This window comes from Portunus trituberculatus, chromosome 43 (assembly GCF_017591435.1).
Source record: "Portunus trituberculatus isolate SZX2019 chromosome 43, ASM1759143v1, whole genome shotgun sequence".
In the NCBI taxonomy this organism is placed as follows: Eukaryota; Metazoa; Arthropoda; class Malacostraca; order Decapoda; family Portunidae; genus Portunus; species Portunus trituberculatus.
The window spans coordinates 25,449,190-25,466,040 of NC_059297.1; the positions used below are offsets into that span (position 1 = coordinate 25,449,190).

Here is a 16,851-nt window from a genome sequence, read left to right on the forward strand (position 1 = left end):
CAAACACATTTTTCATTCAAAATATGAATCAATGCAAAAACTGCAAACTTTCAGTAGTATTCATTTATAAACCTGAAAATGATTAACTAGCCATTTGTTTGAATCCTTCATTTTGATTCCTGAAAAAAAATTCAGGCTAGATTCAGTTTAGACATGGAGAAAATTGAGAATTATTAGTTTTTGATCATTTTAGGTATATGACTCACACTGTATCCTTGCATTAGCAAGTAATACTGTTCTGGACAAAGGCTTCCTTCCCTAATTCAGTATAATGGGATGTCAGCCTGACTTCCTTAGTTTGTGCCTTTGTAAGACACAGGCATAAAAAAAAAAACAGTGATCAGCATGAAGTGTCAGATGAAAGATAACAAAGCAGTAAGTACTGTACATGCTGGAAACTTAAATTATATTAAGTTCAGTCAAAGGCATACAGCAGGCAGCAACACACTCAGACTCACAGTACACAATAGACAAGTATGCTTGCAAACATTATCTTGCAATACATCAAGATTAGAAAGAAAACATAAAAGTTCTCTCTCTCTCTCTCTCTCTCTCTCTCTCTCTCTCTCTCTCTCTCTCTCTCTCTCTCTCTTCTTTCACAGCACCAACACTCCTCACCCACCAACACATACATGCAAGCAAAGCACCCACCTACCCATCACCTGAGTACCATCAAAACACACATAAAACCCCCAAGTTAATGAACATAAGCTGGCCAACATGCAGATGCCTCACCCCTACCACAGTTGACCTCCACAACTTCCTCCCACAGCCTGTGTTACTACGGCAGGGAATCAAGGTGAAAAACATAACAGGTCTTGAATCAGAGGTGGGTCCCATTGATATTCCAACAAGCAGAAAATGGGAGAAAAGACTCTGAAGAACTTTGGAAACTATGCAGAATCACAAGTATGTAGAAGCCTTCATGTGAATCAAAAATAGTATGGCACGTTTGTATCTATTTGTTGCATATGTTGGGTAGCAGCCATAGAAGTACACTACACATACTGAATCCAACTTTGACCTGCACTTCAACATGAATTATGTATATACAATAAATGACTTAAATAAAAAAGTAATTTAACCAACAAGCACTAACTTTAAATTGAGAGACAAATGACAGAAACAACAACAAAAAAAAGTAGTAGGCAAGTATTCCTTGTGCAATTATGTTTTGATCAACCACATCTTAAATAAGCCTCTAACTTTGCCTACAGGTAATACATATCTGTTTGTTTGCCCACACACCTGGTCTGGCGGGCGGGGTGGAGGCACGTGGAAGCGGCCGGGAGGGGAGGGGGGCATGCATGGCCAGCCCCAATGTGGAGGATGAAAGTGAATGTGAAAGGAGAGGTGGGGTGGCAGTTCCTCCCAGACCTCCTCTCTTATAGCTAGCAAGATATGAGGTGGAATAAGAATTAAGGCCAAGAGGAGGGAAGAAAGGAGTTGAGGAAGATGAAGAGGAGGAGGAGGCAGTGGTAAGAGAAGGAGGAGTTGCAAAAGAAGGAAAGGAGGTGAGGGAGGAAAGTGAGGAGGCCACATCTATGGTTGCTCTCCTTCTCCCTCTTGACTGTTTAAAGAAGGGCTTGAGAGGGTTGGCTGTAGTGGGCGAGGATGGGTGGAGGGAGGATGCCACTTGTCGTGTAGTAGGGGAAGAGAAGGAGGAGGAATTGGGTGAGTAGGTCATAGTGGCACCAGAAGTGGATGGAAAGGAGGATGAGGCAATGCTGCCACACGAGGAGGAGATGGTGGACTTGGAGGACTCCTGTGCTGAGTGCAAGGAGGTGGGGGCAGGGATGAAGGGATACAAATATTTGTGGGTACATGAGAAGGAGATGGAAGACTTTGCCTCCTCAGAGACTGGGATGGTGGATGAAGTGCCCCTCCCGCAGAGGAACTGTGGGAGTGAGGAACCCTTCCTGCAGAGTGGGGAACAGAAGAGGACAGGCCTCCTGCTGGATAAGGGTTAGAGTTAGTGTCCCCATCAGCCCTCAAGTTAGTGGTGGCCAGTGGAGCAGAGCAGCCAGTTAGTGCTCCACTGGCAGTGTTAGAGGTGGTCACAGTAGCAGCAGCGGCAGCAACAACAGTGGAGGTGGTGGATGGCTGGTTTCGGGCCAGTGGGTAGTTTTGAGTGGGATGGAACATGCCTGACACCTCAGACTTACTCCTGGGCTGAGTGAGGCCCACCCCACGTCCCTCTGTGCGGCGCGGCGCCCGTCGCGCCCGCAGCTTGTGGCTCATCTTGTCTTGTGTGGGCGGGGACTCTGAGGTGGGTGGATTATCAGTGTAATCTGTGGGCACAGATGAAGACTGTTCAGCATATAATGAAATGTGACAAAAACTAATGCACAAGGCTTGCAGTAGATAAGAAATAAACTTAATACAACAAAATTTTGGTTAGTTTGCTATTTGTGTATTTTTTTATCAAAGATCTAATCCAACTTGACAAAGTAAAAATATAATCCTATGCTGCTGCACTGCCTGTGTCTTTCCTGAGAGACAGATGACCAGCCATGGTATGTAGAATCACTACTTAGTATTGCCCTGCATGAGTGACACTTTATGGCTGAAGCACATAATACATCCCTTCTCAATGAACTTAACAAATACTTGCATTTCATTTAAGTTCTAGAAAATACCAGTTCCTGCTGTCACTCACCACTACAAAGTTTCCTTTCAGGTATCTACAAGAGAAAGTTATTTTTTTCTGCAAGGTTCAGTTATAAAAGATTACCTGGCTTGACTACAAAATTGCACATCCTCCAACTTTCATAAGATCTGTTGCAACCCTTTCATATTCAGCATAAAATACTCAGTTATTTAGCACTACAGGTTCTTTATGCACTGGCAGGATCTTGAGTGTTCCTGCTTTCACAAGAATTGAGGAAGCAAGCAATTTTCTGACAAGATACTTGCTCAGTGGAAATGTGAGCTACCTATATTCACCACAAAATAGTATATGATGGTTTGATACAACCACATATCTATGCTCTGGCCAGAATGAACAACTGGTGTTAATTTCTCCTACACTATAAATTTAATTTATGAAGTGGTCATAAATGCATAATTGAATGAGAAAAGTAAAAAAAGAAAAAAAACAGAATAACAGGAGTTTAACATTTGCATTACCTGCTTGATCACTCACGATTTTTATGGAAAAAAAGTCACTCACTCACTCACTCACACACACACACACACACACGGACTGGACAGAGAGGTGGTGTGTGCAAAGTCTATACATGACTTTAAGAGAAAATTAGACACTGAGATACAGAGATGGGACAACACGAGCATAGGCTCCCCTTCCATAAAATACAACTAGGTAAATACACACACACACACACACACACACACACTTACCTCCAATATATGGTGTGTTTTCCTTTTGTTCTTCCCTAAGGAGCCGGGCAGAGGAAGGAGGCAGGGAGGAAAATGGTGTGGAAGAGGGAGGAAGAGAGGACAGTGGGGTGGAGGTAGAGATTGGAGTTGAAAAGCATCTTGAGGTGTTGGTTGATGAGTGGGTGGAGGACTGCAAAGTGGAGGAAGCTGGGGGGGAGGAAGAGGAATCTTTGGTAGGGAACACATCCTCCTCAGCTTCTAAGGTGGGGGCGGGGGCAGACTGAGGGCGGGACTCTATCATCGGATCGGTGGTGCAGCTGTGGAAGCGAACTCTCTGGCCTGCTGCAGTCTCAAAGGCTGTGGGTGCTGGGTGGGTAGAGGGAGCAGGGTGCTGTTACTTGCAGGGCCACAGCAGAAAGGAAAAGAGCTGAACTTGGAAAGTCTATAATGGTGAACAAGGCAGGAGGAATAAATAGTAGGTAAATAGAGAGACTGGGGATGTCTATGATGATGATCAAGATAGAAATGGAATAAATAGATAGATAGATAAATAATGAGACCATCTGCAGTGAGGTTAGTGAGAGGTGACTGTGTGGGTGTGAGTCACTGGTGTGGGTGTAAATAGGATAGTCAAGGCCAAGCAAAAAGCAAAATCCAATTATAGTCTGTAATTAGTAACACAAGACTCATTTGGTATATAAAGGAGACTATGTGCAGTGAAGTTAGCAAGTGGTGAGTGTGTGGGTGTGAGTTACTGGTGTGTGGGTGTAGATGCAACTGTCAAGGCCAAGCAAAATCCACTTGGGTCTTGGTGACTTTAAATTACCTATAATTAGTAACACCAGACTCCGTTATCTTGGATGTTATGCCAGGGGTTCAGTCTCCAGTGAAGCCTTCTCATGGTCCAATTTATAATGCATTCAAATTGATTTCTCTGTGTTTCCATGATGCATCATATGAGACATGAAATGGAACATTGTGGATCTGATTTATTTAATTCTATGTCAATGATGGTGAACAAAATAGCTGTTTGAATAATGAAGAAAGAGAAACCAATGCAGGGGATGGATAAATGGGAAGGTCATATAAGAAGGGAAAGCAGTAATACTATGGGATATATATGTGTGTGTGTGTGTGTGTGTGTGTGTGTGTGTGTGTGTGTGTGTGTGTGTGTGTGTGTGTGTGTGTGTGTGTGTGTGTGTGTGTATTTACGTAGTTGTAAAATACAGGACAAGAGCCACACTAGGTTCGCACTGTCCTGTCTCCATATCTACTTTTATCCAAGTTTTCCTTAAATTTGTGGATTGTCTTGGCACACACACACAGTCTCATCAGTAAGATCATTCCACGCTGCTATACTTCTATGAGGAAAGCTGTGCTTCTTGATGTTTCTTCTGCACACACTCCTTTTCAGTTTCTTTTTATGTCCTCTAGTGCCACTATTTTCAGGTACTACAAAGTCATCCCTGTCCACCTTTTCCAAACCTTCTAATATTCTATGCATGTGCGTGTGTGTGTGTGTGTGTATTTACCTAGTTGTAGTTTTACAGGCCCTGGGCTTTATGCTCGTGTGGCCCCGTCTCCATATCTACACTTATCCAATTTTTCTTTAAAACTATGTGTGTGTGTGCCCCCGTCTCCATATCTATACTTATCCAATTTTTCTTTAAAACTATGTGTGTGTGTGTGCTCCCGTCTCCATATCTATACTTATCCAATTTTTCTTTTAAACTATGTGTGTGTGTGGCCCCCGTCTCCATATCTACACTTATCCAATTTTTCTTTAAAACTATGTGTGTGTGTGTCCCCGTCTCCATATCTACACTTATCCAATTTTTCTTTAAAACTATATATGTGTGTGCGCGCACGCGCACACGCATGGAAAGAGTGATAAATCTATGATTTTTGGATGAGGCGGTGGCGTGGTGGATAGGGTGGTGAGCGTGGGATCGGGCAGATGTCCAAGCGTAGGTTCGAATCCCACCACGTACAGCCTTAAACACTTTGCCATTTGTTGAGTGGTTTAAAGTTACCTACATGTCACCATGATACCCAGGTTCTAGGTGGTTACACTCAAGATGAGCTTCGTGGGTGACATGGGCCCTAATATGGGTACCACTATAAATAAAATTGCCTGCGCCACTAACGGGTGGAAGCTGAACAGCACTTCCCATACAGTCTTCAAGTGTGCCTACAGGCACTATAGGCCTTACCGTAAAAAAAAAAAAAAAAAAAAAAAAAAAAAATGGTAGTAGCTAAAAGATAAAGGTTGAGAGGCGATGGAGGTAGTAGGTACAATTCATTACTAAACATGGCAATTGTGAAGGCTCTTCAAGGGGCTTCATAAGTGTTCAAATGGATATGGTCAACTAACTAAGAAATTTGAGATGGTGGTGGAAGGAGATTTGGAGGGAAGGAAGGTGAGCAAATGAAAGTGAGAGTAAGAAAATAAATGAATGTCAACACTGAATGTAAAATCTTACAGTATAGCTGAATGATACAATTTTTTTTTTGTTATTCAAAGAAGAATTACTAAACTATAATGTTTGTATACCAGTATGTAGTGATTTTAATGCTGCACCATGACCATCCACCACAGCAAACATATATTGCCAAAAAATACATTCACCAGAGAGTGTCAGAGGGCAGTGACCTTTCTCTGGGTCAGGGCAGGTTAGGTGGTGGTTATTAAGAAGCAGAGTGGATCATGTCTGGTTAAGGCAGCAACAAGCTTACCACACCAGACCTTTCTTTGTCAATGACTCTGTTCTTCCTCAAGGGCAGTATAGCCCAAGCACACCATGCCCCACAGGGATAGCACATGATATGCTTATAAGGCATTGGTAACAGCAAAAGGAGATGGAAGCATGAAATCACCCATCATCCTGTCTGCATACATGTTCTCACTGTAGGCTCTTGTTTGCATACCTAAATCTATATGGTCATACATCTTGTGGTGAAGAAAACTTTGTGCCAGTTGAATTTCAATGTTAGAGGAGGAGGAGGAGGAGGAGGAGGAGGAGGAGGAGGAGGAGGAGGAGGAGGAGGAGGAGGAGGAGGAGGAGGAGGAGGAGGAGGAGGAGGAGGAGGAGGAGGAGGAGGAGGAGGAGGAGGAGGAGGAGGAGGAGGAGGATGGAGAAAGGCACATATGGAAAAGCCAAGCAGAAACAAAAATCTAAAAAAATAAAAATAGGGCACACTATACAAAATACAAATCAAGCAAAATAATAATCATAAATTTTTTTATAAAAACAAAACAAACAAACCACGTGAAACCTTCACAGCTGCACACACACACACACACACACACACACACACACACACACACACAGACATGAAGCAGACAAAACTTGCACCATCATTTGGCACACCACTCATCTTATCCCCAAATGTGGAGAAAATAATGCTTCCCTGCCACTCACTGTGTTCCACACCATACTTTCTTTTTTTTTTCCTTCTCTGTATCACACTTTACCCACGTGTATCACTTGAGTAAATAACACGTCTAGTATTTGTAATGGATTAGTTAACAAGAAGACTGAAATGACTACTTGAAATTCTAGTGCAGCTTCATCATTATATACTACTACTATGATTGTAATACTTTGACAGGTATGCACATAATGGAAATATAGTAATAAGAAGCCACCACAAAACACTAAAATGAAAAGAAGCATACACAACACCACTACACTGAAAAAAGGCACACACACTTTTCACTTACCTAATGATATGGAGCTTTTAATCAGTGAGGGTGGACTTTAATATTACAACTACCAGTTCAATTAATCTCTAGCTCTTTATGGATAATTCCATAAAGAATACTGATAATTCTCATATTCTTTCTGCCACATAATAATCTCTCTCTCTCTCTCTCTCTCTCTCTTGCTTGTATTCCCAAATGCTATGCCCTCTCACCACAACTATTTCCAAAGGCAATATAAGTAGTTAGCTTTCCAGGAGTGTTTATCCTTTTAACAATGTAGAAATAATACATATTAATTTGCAACTAGAGCCATAAAAACACTTAAAGACCCATGTAGCTTCAAGTAAAGCCTTTTGAAAGTAGTGTAGGTACAGCATAAAGGTGTTTTAGAATATGGTCTTCTTACCCATGGTGGCAGCAGTGTGTCTGGTCTGCTTGGTGGTGGTAGTCTTAATGCCGGGGAAGGTGGCATTCCTCTTGTGGCGGCCCTGCTGCTGTGGAGGGAAACAAGCAAGGGAGTTAGCTGAGGAACATTGCATCCACCAACCAGTTTCCTTCCTACATCTGCTTGTACTACCTGTTTCCTGGTTGTCATTTGTGCCTATGAAGAAAGATAGATACAGATGAGACTGAAAAAAGAGAAGGAAAGGAGAGAGTGGTAAGAGATGTATTATGGTGATGTGCTCTTGACTCCTATTGTTTCAGCCATGTGCAGGGGGAGAGATGAGAAGGATGTGGGTAAAAGAATGCTGGGATTGGGAGTCTAAATGCATAAAGAAGAGAGACAGAACAAAGAGAACATTTATAGATGCATTGATGGAAGACATGCAAGTGAAGAGTGTAACAAAAGAAGCTGCAGAAGACAGAGGAAGGAGGGGATGGGTGGCCTGCTGCTGTGAGTCTTAACAGCAGCAGAAGCAGAAGACAGAGGAAGGAGGAGATGGGTGGCCTGCTGCTGTGAGCCTGAACAGCAGCAGCAGCAGCAGCCAAAGGAACACAGTGATGCCTCTTGCTTGCATTAGTTGTCTGTTCCTTGTTGTCTAACACTTAAATGGTTATCAAGCATCCTTCATACCACATCTGTTGCTTCCACCTGGAATATCTGCTTTCCTCTACATCTCACATCTGCATTCCTCACATGCTTTGTCATCCACACCCATCTAATTTGTGAGATTCATACCTTTCAATCACAAATCCTCCATATAATTGATAATACTAGTTAGAATAAAAGTGAATATTTTTACTGTTCTCATTTAAGCATTATCCTACATAATCATTTCATATATTTATCAACATCAAAACAATTCTAGCATCTTTTATTTTGTTTACTTTGTCTATTTTTCTAATCTACACTTGCTCAATGAAGGGTCTCTGCTTCACTCTACTGCTATATGAACTTTATAATTTCCCTTCATGCATTTTCATGGAGTTTCACCAACATTATTCTCATTCACACACACACACACACACACACACACACACACACACACACACACACAGTTGCACAATCTACTCTGTTGCATTTTTTAATATTTTCAGAATGATCTATGAATTGTTAAAGGCATATACTTGTAAATGGAGTAGACATCAACAAGGGAATATAATGTTGAGTGTTCAGTATACATACAAACCAGTCATCTTAAATGATATTAGTAGCAATAGAAACTTCACTGATTGTAGGATTGCATTAATAAGTCTCTCTCTCTCTCTCTCTCTCTCTCTCTCTCTCTCTCTCTCTCTCTCTCTCTCTATATATATATATATATATATATATATATATATATATACTCTATATATATATATATATATATATATATATATATATATATATATATATATATATATATATATATACTATATATATATATATATATATTATGTTACTAACCTCTGCAATCATCTACTTACATATGCACTTCACGACAATACTGCCACTGTATATGAGTAACTACACACACACACACACACACACACACACACACACACACACACACACACTGGGGAGGGTGGGGAGAGGGTTTAAAGGGTCAACAACCTTCCCCATTAGCCAACAAAGCAATGTTTTTCAAAGTCCTTCATATATGCTGACTCATTATTATGCAAAATAATAGTGGAACATCTGTTAGTTAATTAAAACATCAGCCAGTGATCACGTATTGAGTCACTTTAGAGTGCAGTACAGTTATCCTATAATTGTTTCAAAGGGAAGGGGGGCGGGGGGAGCAGGGGGCAAAATAAGACTTGGAGAGCAACACACACACACACACACACAGTGGTTGCTAAGTCAATGGCAGCGTTCTTGTTCTCTGTTACTTGGCGGGATGAGATTTGTGCACGACTCAGATTGCAAAGGCTTTCACAAGTACATGAGTAGTTACTGTACTCCTCAGACAAGACGATGGAGTGTGTGGTGTATCAAAGTCCCATCGTGCCACCCATGGGTCAGGCCAAGCCAACTCTATGGTTTCTATGGCTAGGTTTTGCTGAAGGTCACGAGTTCACCACGTGACCCACAAGATCGTGGCAAATCTCTCTCTCACACACACACACACACACACATGGATCAAAACCCAAGACAGTTGCCAGTCTGTCCTGTCAAACGTCTATCATAAAAGCTGTGCTCATAATCATATTTCGTTGTGACCCTAATAAAGAAGTTCCGGCTGCATTACTGTTTACAAGAGACAAAATTCATCTTACTCAGCAGACATCTGTCATTATTACGCACCTTAAGAGTACAGGGAAACACGGAAAGCACGTCCATCCACCACTTGGCCTCCTCCTTGCACGTGGCCTTGATGAAGGTGACGCGGTCCGGCGCGGTGATGGCCAGCGAAAATTGGTTGCCCGTCACCTCCTCGGCGCAACTTACCTCCAGCACACGGTTCATGTCTACCACGCCCTGGGGGATGGTGGCCGGCTGCGGGAAGGAAAGAAGAGCGTCAGCATAATAGTGAAAGGGAAGACATATACTGAGTCCTGAGAAAAGTAAATTAAGATCCGTAAAAGAATGAAGATACGACGAAGAGAGCAACAAAGAAAAATACAAAATACTGTCTCAAGTAAAGTTATATACCTACCTACCTACCTACCTACCTAATCATTCACACACACACACACACACACACACACACACACACATCCTGTTCCATAATCAGTTTCTAAGATTACATCGATTACCAAGCTAATGCTGTTCCTGTTACCTAGATGTACTACACAATGCATTTCACCAAGCACAACAAGAGGAAACTAGCTACATGCATTAAGGGCTGTTGGTTCTCAAGAGTTCCAGAGGAAATTACTACACTAACCCATATTATCTAATTAATCTCTCGTTCACATAGGTCACTTCCGAACATTGCACGTACAACAATTTCTGGCATTCGGTACTATTTTATGATTGTGAATAAGTTATGTATGAATATTGCAGTGACAGAGTGAACCCGCGTGTGATTGTTCCTTACAGTTTGTGAGTTGAGGGATGCAGCAACTGTATGCCGACACATTCTGAACTTACACACAGGACCATTTTCAAGCACTACAGACCTAGTTAGTTGATTTTTTCGGTATGTTTTCTCACGGATGATGTAGAGTCCTTGCTACATTGTCACTCGAATCATGAGAACAACCTTGACGATCACAATGACTTCCACTACACTGGCGTCTATTAAAAGTAGTTGAGATAAGACGCTCAAACGTATGAGAACGCAATCCAAGGTTTAATCATATAATCTAATCTTCAATAAAAGAACAAGCGGCGAAAGGCACTGCAATTCACGGCGTCCACAAACTCATTAACCGATTCAATTATCTGTTTACGTGTTTCATCATCTCTCCAATAAATAACATCGCTGGCCACTCGCTACCTTAACCTTGAGTCACGTTTTTCCCCTCCACGTGTTCCGCTGCTCGCGCCAGCCAACAAACACCTACTTTCATTTTTCCTCAGCCGTGACTCAGTGGCATTCCTTTCCTTTGAGGTGAATATTTGTAGTGTGAGATGATTCATTTGCCCAACGCGGTGGAAATATTATGAGCTTTTGTCTTGACGGATTCCTAAGATATGACGGCAGTGAGTGAGTGCCGGGAGCATTCAGACCACCCTGTTGAATGTTGCTGTCTAAAAATACTATACTCACATCAACAAAACTTGAATGCTTACACACCCTTAAAAGGTTGAATTTATCACGTAAACATGTTAGAGAGAGAGAGAGAGAGAGAGAGAGAGAGAGAGAGAGAGAGAGAGATATTCAGATCTGGCATAGATGGAAAACCAAAGTAAAATAATACCAGCAACACTTTTACGGTCACACACCTTTACAAATTATAATTTCGTACGTGATCTTGCAACAAAAGGAGATACAATTTCAGACAAGACAAATTTTTATTGTTTCCTACGGGAGGATAACAACACATCTTGAACTCGACTAAACAATTTTAAATACTCTGGCCTATCAACAAATCTATTTTTTTTCTATTGCCAAAGAGATTATTATTATAATTTCCATGGCTGTATTTCCCGTTAATGATGCAGAGTGTTAACTAAAGTATCATTTGAATCACGAACCATCCTTGAAGGCACAAAACACGTTCGCTGCAAACTGTTAAAAGTAGTTGAGCTAAGGTGCCGTTCGGGTGTAGGGTAATAAATGGACTGGACTCTTTTCGCAAGCTCCCTCCCCTACCATGTAACATCCCTGGCCACGCTTCTTACACGCCGCCCTTTGAAGAGTTATGCCTTAATCTGGTTCATCTCCATGCCAAGATTTTTTTTTTTCTTTAACTACTGGCAGCGACACTTTCTTTCCTCTTTTTAAACATACGGTACTCGATACTTTACATGCAATGTTACTTGACAAAGCACGCTAGGAATGTCAGCTGTTGTCATTTACCTACTTGCTTGGTGGAAAAGTTTCGTGTCCTTCACAATTTCGGTTCGTGAAGTGATTGTTGGTCTCGGAGATAGTAGACGGAATGAATACAGCCACATCATAACTATCTGATTGGCAAAATTGGAAAAAAAATATCGTTGTTTGATCAGCAAAAGTGCTGCTGTTTGATCTAAAATGAAAAAAAAAAAAAAATGTCACATTTATAAACGCTGGAATAAATATGCAAATAAATAATTTCTTTTCACTATCTGATTGATAAAAAAAAAATCGTTGTATGATCGAAAAAGGAGAAAAAAAAAACCTGGAGAAAATCTCTTCACTATTAGAGTAAAAAAAAAAAAAATTGCTGTCAAATTGATGAAAGCAAAAAAAAAAAAAAAAAACATCTCCGCTCTTCAATAAAAGACTGACAGACGCGAGATTGTCCAACATCATCCACATCTTTACTACAGTTTCCCCACACTGTAGTCACGGCTTTCCAAACACGAGTATTCGGATTTTCTATCATCACTGCTGCGGTGTGTGACTTGCCTTCCTGCCTCCCTGCCTCCCTCCCATCCCATCCCACCACCGCCACAGCTCAATCACCATCCCGCCAGCCACTCAACCATAGCTGTGTGGCGTCCGCTCCCCTGGATGGCTGTCGTGTCCATCTTCACTTCGGAATGGTCCTCTCTTTTCCCGCGTGATGCACTAGAGAGAGAGAGAGAGAGAGAGAGAGAGAGAGAGAGAGAGAGAGAGAGAGAGAGAGAGAGAGAAATTGTAGCGTTTACGAACCAGTGTCTTTTACTTATAGGCATCACACAAAAAATATTGATACTAAACTACCAGTGACGGCCAGACGACAGTGACAGCCCAGGCAGCCTTGCAACGGCGCCCGCCACTGCTTCCTTGCAAGCTAGACATATCCCGAGGGCGGTCGGGCTCGCGTTCTCTGATCCTAGGCGTCACTCATGGCTGGGGAAGGATCAGGTTGGTTGCACAACGCCGCTCACCCGAGGAACGCGCCAGATCATCTCACAAGGAATCGCTCTTTTTATTGGTATATTTAGGTGTGTTTTTTCCCTCGTTTGTTCATCGGTGGCTTCACACGACCCAGACGACAGAATAATCATTCGGTCGATTAACGCAAATATCTTCACATCACTACAATGGCGCAACGCTGGCACGGCTCCAGCTCCCCAGGGCCGAATATTTGTTTACTTGCTGAGGCATTGCTTTCCCGAAGAAGGACACCACCACATTCTCTCGTCTCTTTATTTGGGGACATCGTTAGGAACACGGGTATATTTTCATCAGCCTCAACGCCTCAAGGTCCGCGGCTCCTGGACTGACTTAGTAAGGACTGGTGAAGCTGATCCAGAAGTGCTACTGGATGAACGGCGCAGCTCTTTCATTTGTCTATCTATTCTAGCAACGAGTCACAAAGCGGTGGATGGACGCTCATCCTGCGTGTGGCCCTAACCTCCATTCTTTATGACTGACCCTGTCTCTCCATCGTATTCACATGACGATGGTTTAAAGTATTCCTTACTCGAACTTTCTCGTAAATCATCTCACCACTCGCGAAACTCTGCGAGGTCTGTATATATATTCGTATATTTTTTTTCGAAGAGGTATAATTAAATTCCTGGAAGTATTACAGAAGCTTCGTTACTTGCCTTCAATTTAGCGTATCGACCTTGTCCTCGTTATACCACATCGGACGAGCTTTGGTTACATAAACAACTCCGCCCTATCAAGTTTCCTCAGCAACCTTGATCCATATAATCAAGGCAATTCATCCAATGAATCTGCACTGAGCATCCTGAGTCCAGCGGTAACGAGCGACAAACTGAATTCCCGCCACCACTTCTTACACTAAAGATTCCCGGGACAGGACCATCACGAAAAGGATGCAGCGTATTTTCCCCTAAAGCTATCACCATCAATCCTATCGGGCCAGATAGAACATCTGTCTATTAGTCTATTTCACTATGACTGGAATCCCTACCGAGAATTCCTTGCTGGTCACACAAATTAAAGGCTATTCACTCCTCCTCATCACCTTTCTGCATGTGAGCGTGAATTACGAGCTAAAAAAATAAGCTGACCACTAATAACAATACAACACTTTCTAATACCAAACGCTTCTATTGAGCAAAACTGAAACTAAAGGCACTGAGAGACTTGAACTATATTCTATCACCAGTGGTAATTGAATATAGCCTCATTATGCAAGCTTCAGAAGACATGGTAGTCAAAAGGTTAGTAATAAAGAAAAAACTGATAGATTTCCTGATCATCTGGTCCTCGTAACCTTAAAACAGTACTAGCAGACGTCAGCTCCTCAGTTCGGCCCTCGGTTTGACCTTTATCTTGCAACTCCTGTGTGTGTGTGTGTGTGTGTGTGTGTGTGTGTGTGTGTGTGTGTGTGTGTGTGTGTGTGTGTGTGTGTGTGTGTGTGTGTGTGTGTGTGCGTGTCCCCGGTACCACCATGCTTACTTCTGTCTGGTGTTGTGTTTTCAGTGCTTATTTTGCTGTCTAATTTTTTTTTAGCACCCATACTGCAAACCGTGGAAAGAATACAATTTATTCTATAACTAAAATCTAAGTGTAGGGAAGAGGCAACACAACAGGTGAAGAGAGGACAGGTGAGGCAGGTGAGAACAGGCGTAGAATTGAAGGGATATTCTCGCTAATAATTAAACTAGAGATAGTTCTCCATGCAGCTCTTGGGAAAAGTAAAATTTAGAACATACAGTATTAGATGGAGTCAGGAAATCGCAAGAGTTGTTTGGCTACACATGATCACACCATCGCGGCGTGCTATCTAACACACACACACACACACACACACACACACACACACACACACACACACACTTTGGGCTTCCTGTTTGTGTGTGCTTACATACTTTGCCTCATGATGCATATTTATAATTGCTTCACCGAATGGGGATTGTAGCTTTATTAATTCAACGACTAATATGCAGAAGTAATAAATACATCGTCTGTTCATTTGATCTGTCTAGTAGTAGTTAAATAAAGCAACCAATAATTCTGCTCTGGACCACTACACAGAGCACAACAATACCAATACGTCATTCACAGTACGCAACCACCACAACAGACGCGGAATTTAGCTCACTTCGCCCTCCCAGCGAGTCCCGTAAGGCGTAGACTTTCCTCCACTGCGTGCCTTGGAAGTTTAAGTCTCAATACAAAAAACCCAAGTACATAAACAACATTCAAGTATATTAATCCTATATCTTATTTTAGTAAGAGCTCTGAATAATCTTCCTGAAGCGTGTCATCTCTTGGAAAATGCCGTGCGTGATTCCGTGCTAAGCGTCAATTGTGCAGGACTTTCCGATTTCAGAGTTATCTTTCTGCCGCCTGTAATCTCCGGTGTAAGTGACTGCAATCTCGCCGCAGTAAAGCACAGGCCTCGCTATCGCCGCTCCCAATCACTGTGGCCGCTCGAGTTCACTGCAAATTCCTCCTCTTTACCGAACAGACAGGCGCACGAACAGACAGACAGGCGAAGAATTTGAACCACGCCACAATTTTAATCAGAATTGGAGAGCTTATAAGATTATGTATTTTTAAAGTAAGATGAACATTCTCTCTCTCTCTCTCTCTCTCTCTCTCTCTCTCTCTCTCTCTCTCTCTCTCTCTGTGACATTCCTCGTAAGTCCGTTCCTCTTTCTCTTCTCTAATCTGACAGCCTTCTACTTATCGAGAGAGAGAGAGAGAGAGAGAGAGAGAGAGAGAGAGAGAGAGAGAGAGAGAGAGAGAGAGAGAATGCGCAGAGGCGGATATATATCGACTGTGAAAACCATCATCAACAGTCTCGTGATTGCCGTGACGAACAAATGCACAAAAAGAAGGAAAAAAAATAGCAGTTACACGGACCGTTGCTGACGAAGAAATAAGAAAAAAAAAGGAAAAATAAAGGAAAAGGAGAAAATAAACTTACGTAATACAAAAGTGAGAAAGAAAAAAAGGAAAACAATGGTAGTCACATCGAGGAAGAGCTGAGGACAAATAAAAAAAAAGGAAGAAAAAAAAGAAAGCAAAACTTGAATGGGAATAAATAACACTAAAAAAAAAGAAAATCCATTATTACAAAAAGAACAACAACAATAAAAAAAACAGCAATACCAAAAGTTTCCCCCAAAACAACAGAACTCAAAACATTAGAAAACCAACCAGAACACACACACACACACACACACACACACACACACACACACACATACACACACACAAAAAAAAAAAAAAAAAATTGAGGGAATAAAAAGAAGAGAAACTCATGTACATTACTGAACCATCAAGACAATAAAAAAGAGAAAAAAAAAATCACTTTGAAGAGCAACACAAATACAGAAAAGAAGAAAAAAAAAAAGACTTGAGGCAATAAAAAGAAGAGAAACTCACTGAACCATCAATACAAAAAAAAAAAAAAAAAAACACTGAGGAAAATAAAACAAACCCAAAAAGAAGAAGAAAAAAACATTAAACTCAAAACATCATTAGAATACCAAACCAGAAAATAAAATTGAAAAAAACACGCACATTTTAGAAAGAAAAGAAAAAAATACAAAAAAAAAAAAACCACAAGAACCAGGAAATGAATAAAAAAAAAAAACACTACAAGATGCAAAACTAAAGTCAATCAGGTTTTAGTCTCTCTCTCTCTCTCTCTCTCTCTCTCTCTCTCTCTCTCTCTCTCTCTCTCTCTCTCTCTCTCTCTACACACACACACACACACACACACACACACACACACACACACACACACACACACGCACGCACGCACGCACGCACGCACACAGACGCTCGCTACTGACTGTCTGAGAGCTGACCTAACCTTACCTGACCCGTATGAATGTTACTCGTGGTGGAATGCACGCGAGAGTGAAGGAGCGG

General features: G+C 41.7%; 1 protein-coding gene across 1 annotated transcript in view; it reads right to left on the bottom strand.

The window, feature by feature from the left end:
• The window catches only part of LOC123518284 (golgin subfamily B member 1-like), a 108,891-nt gene that overhangs the window by 33,681 nt on the left and 58,359 nt on the right, over positions 1–16,851 (bottom strand). Inside the window, 4 exon segments of the mRNA XM_045279015.1 lie at positions 2,166–2,291; positions 3,361–3,705; positions 7,452–7,539; positions 9,774–9,965. Coding sequence (XP_045134950.1) covers positions 2,166–2,291; positions 3,361–3,705; positions 7,452–7,539; positions 9,774–9,965 — 751 coding nt within the window.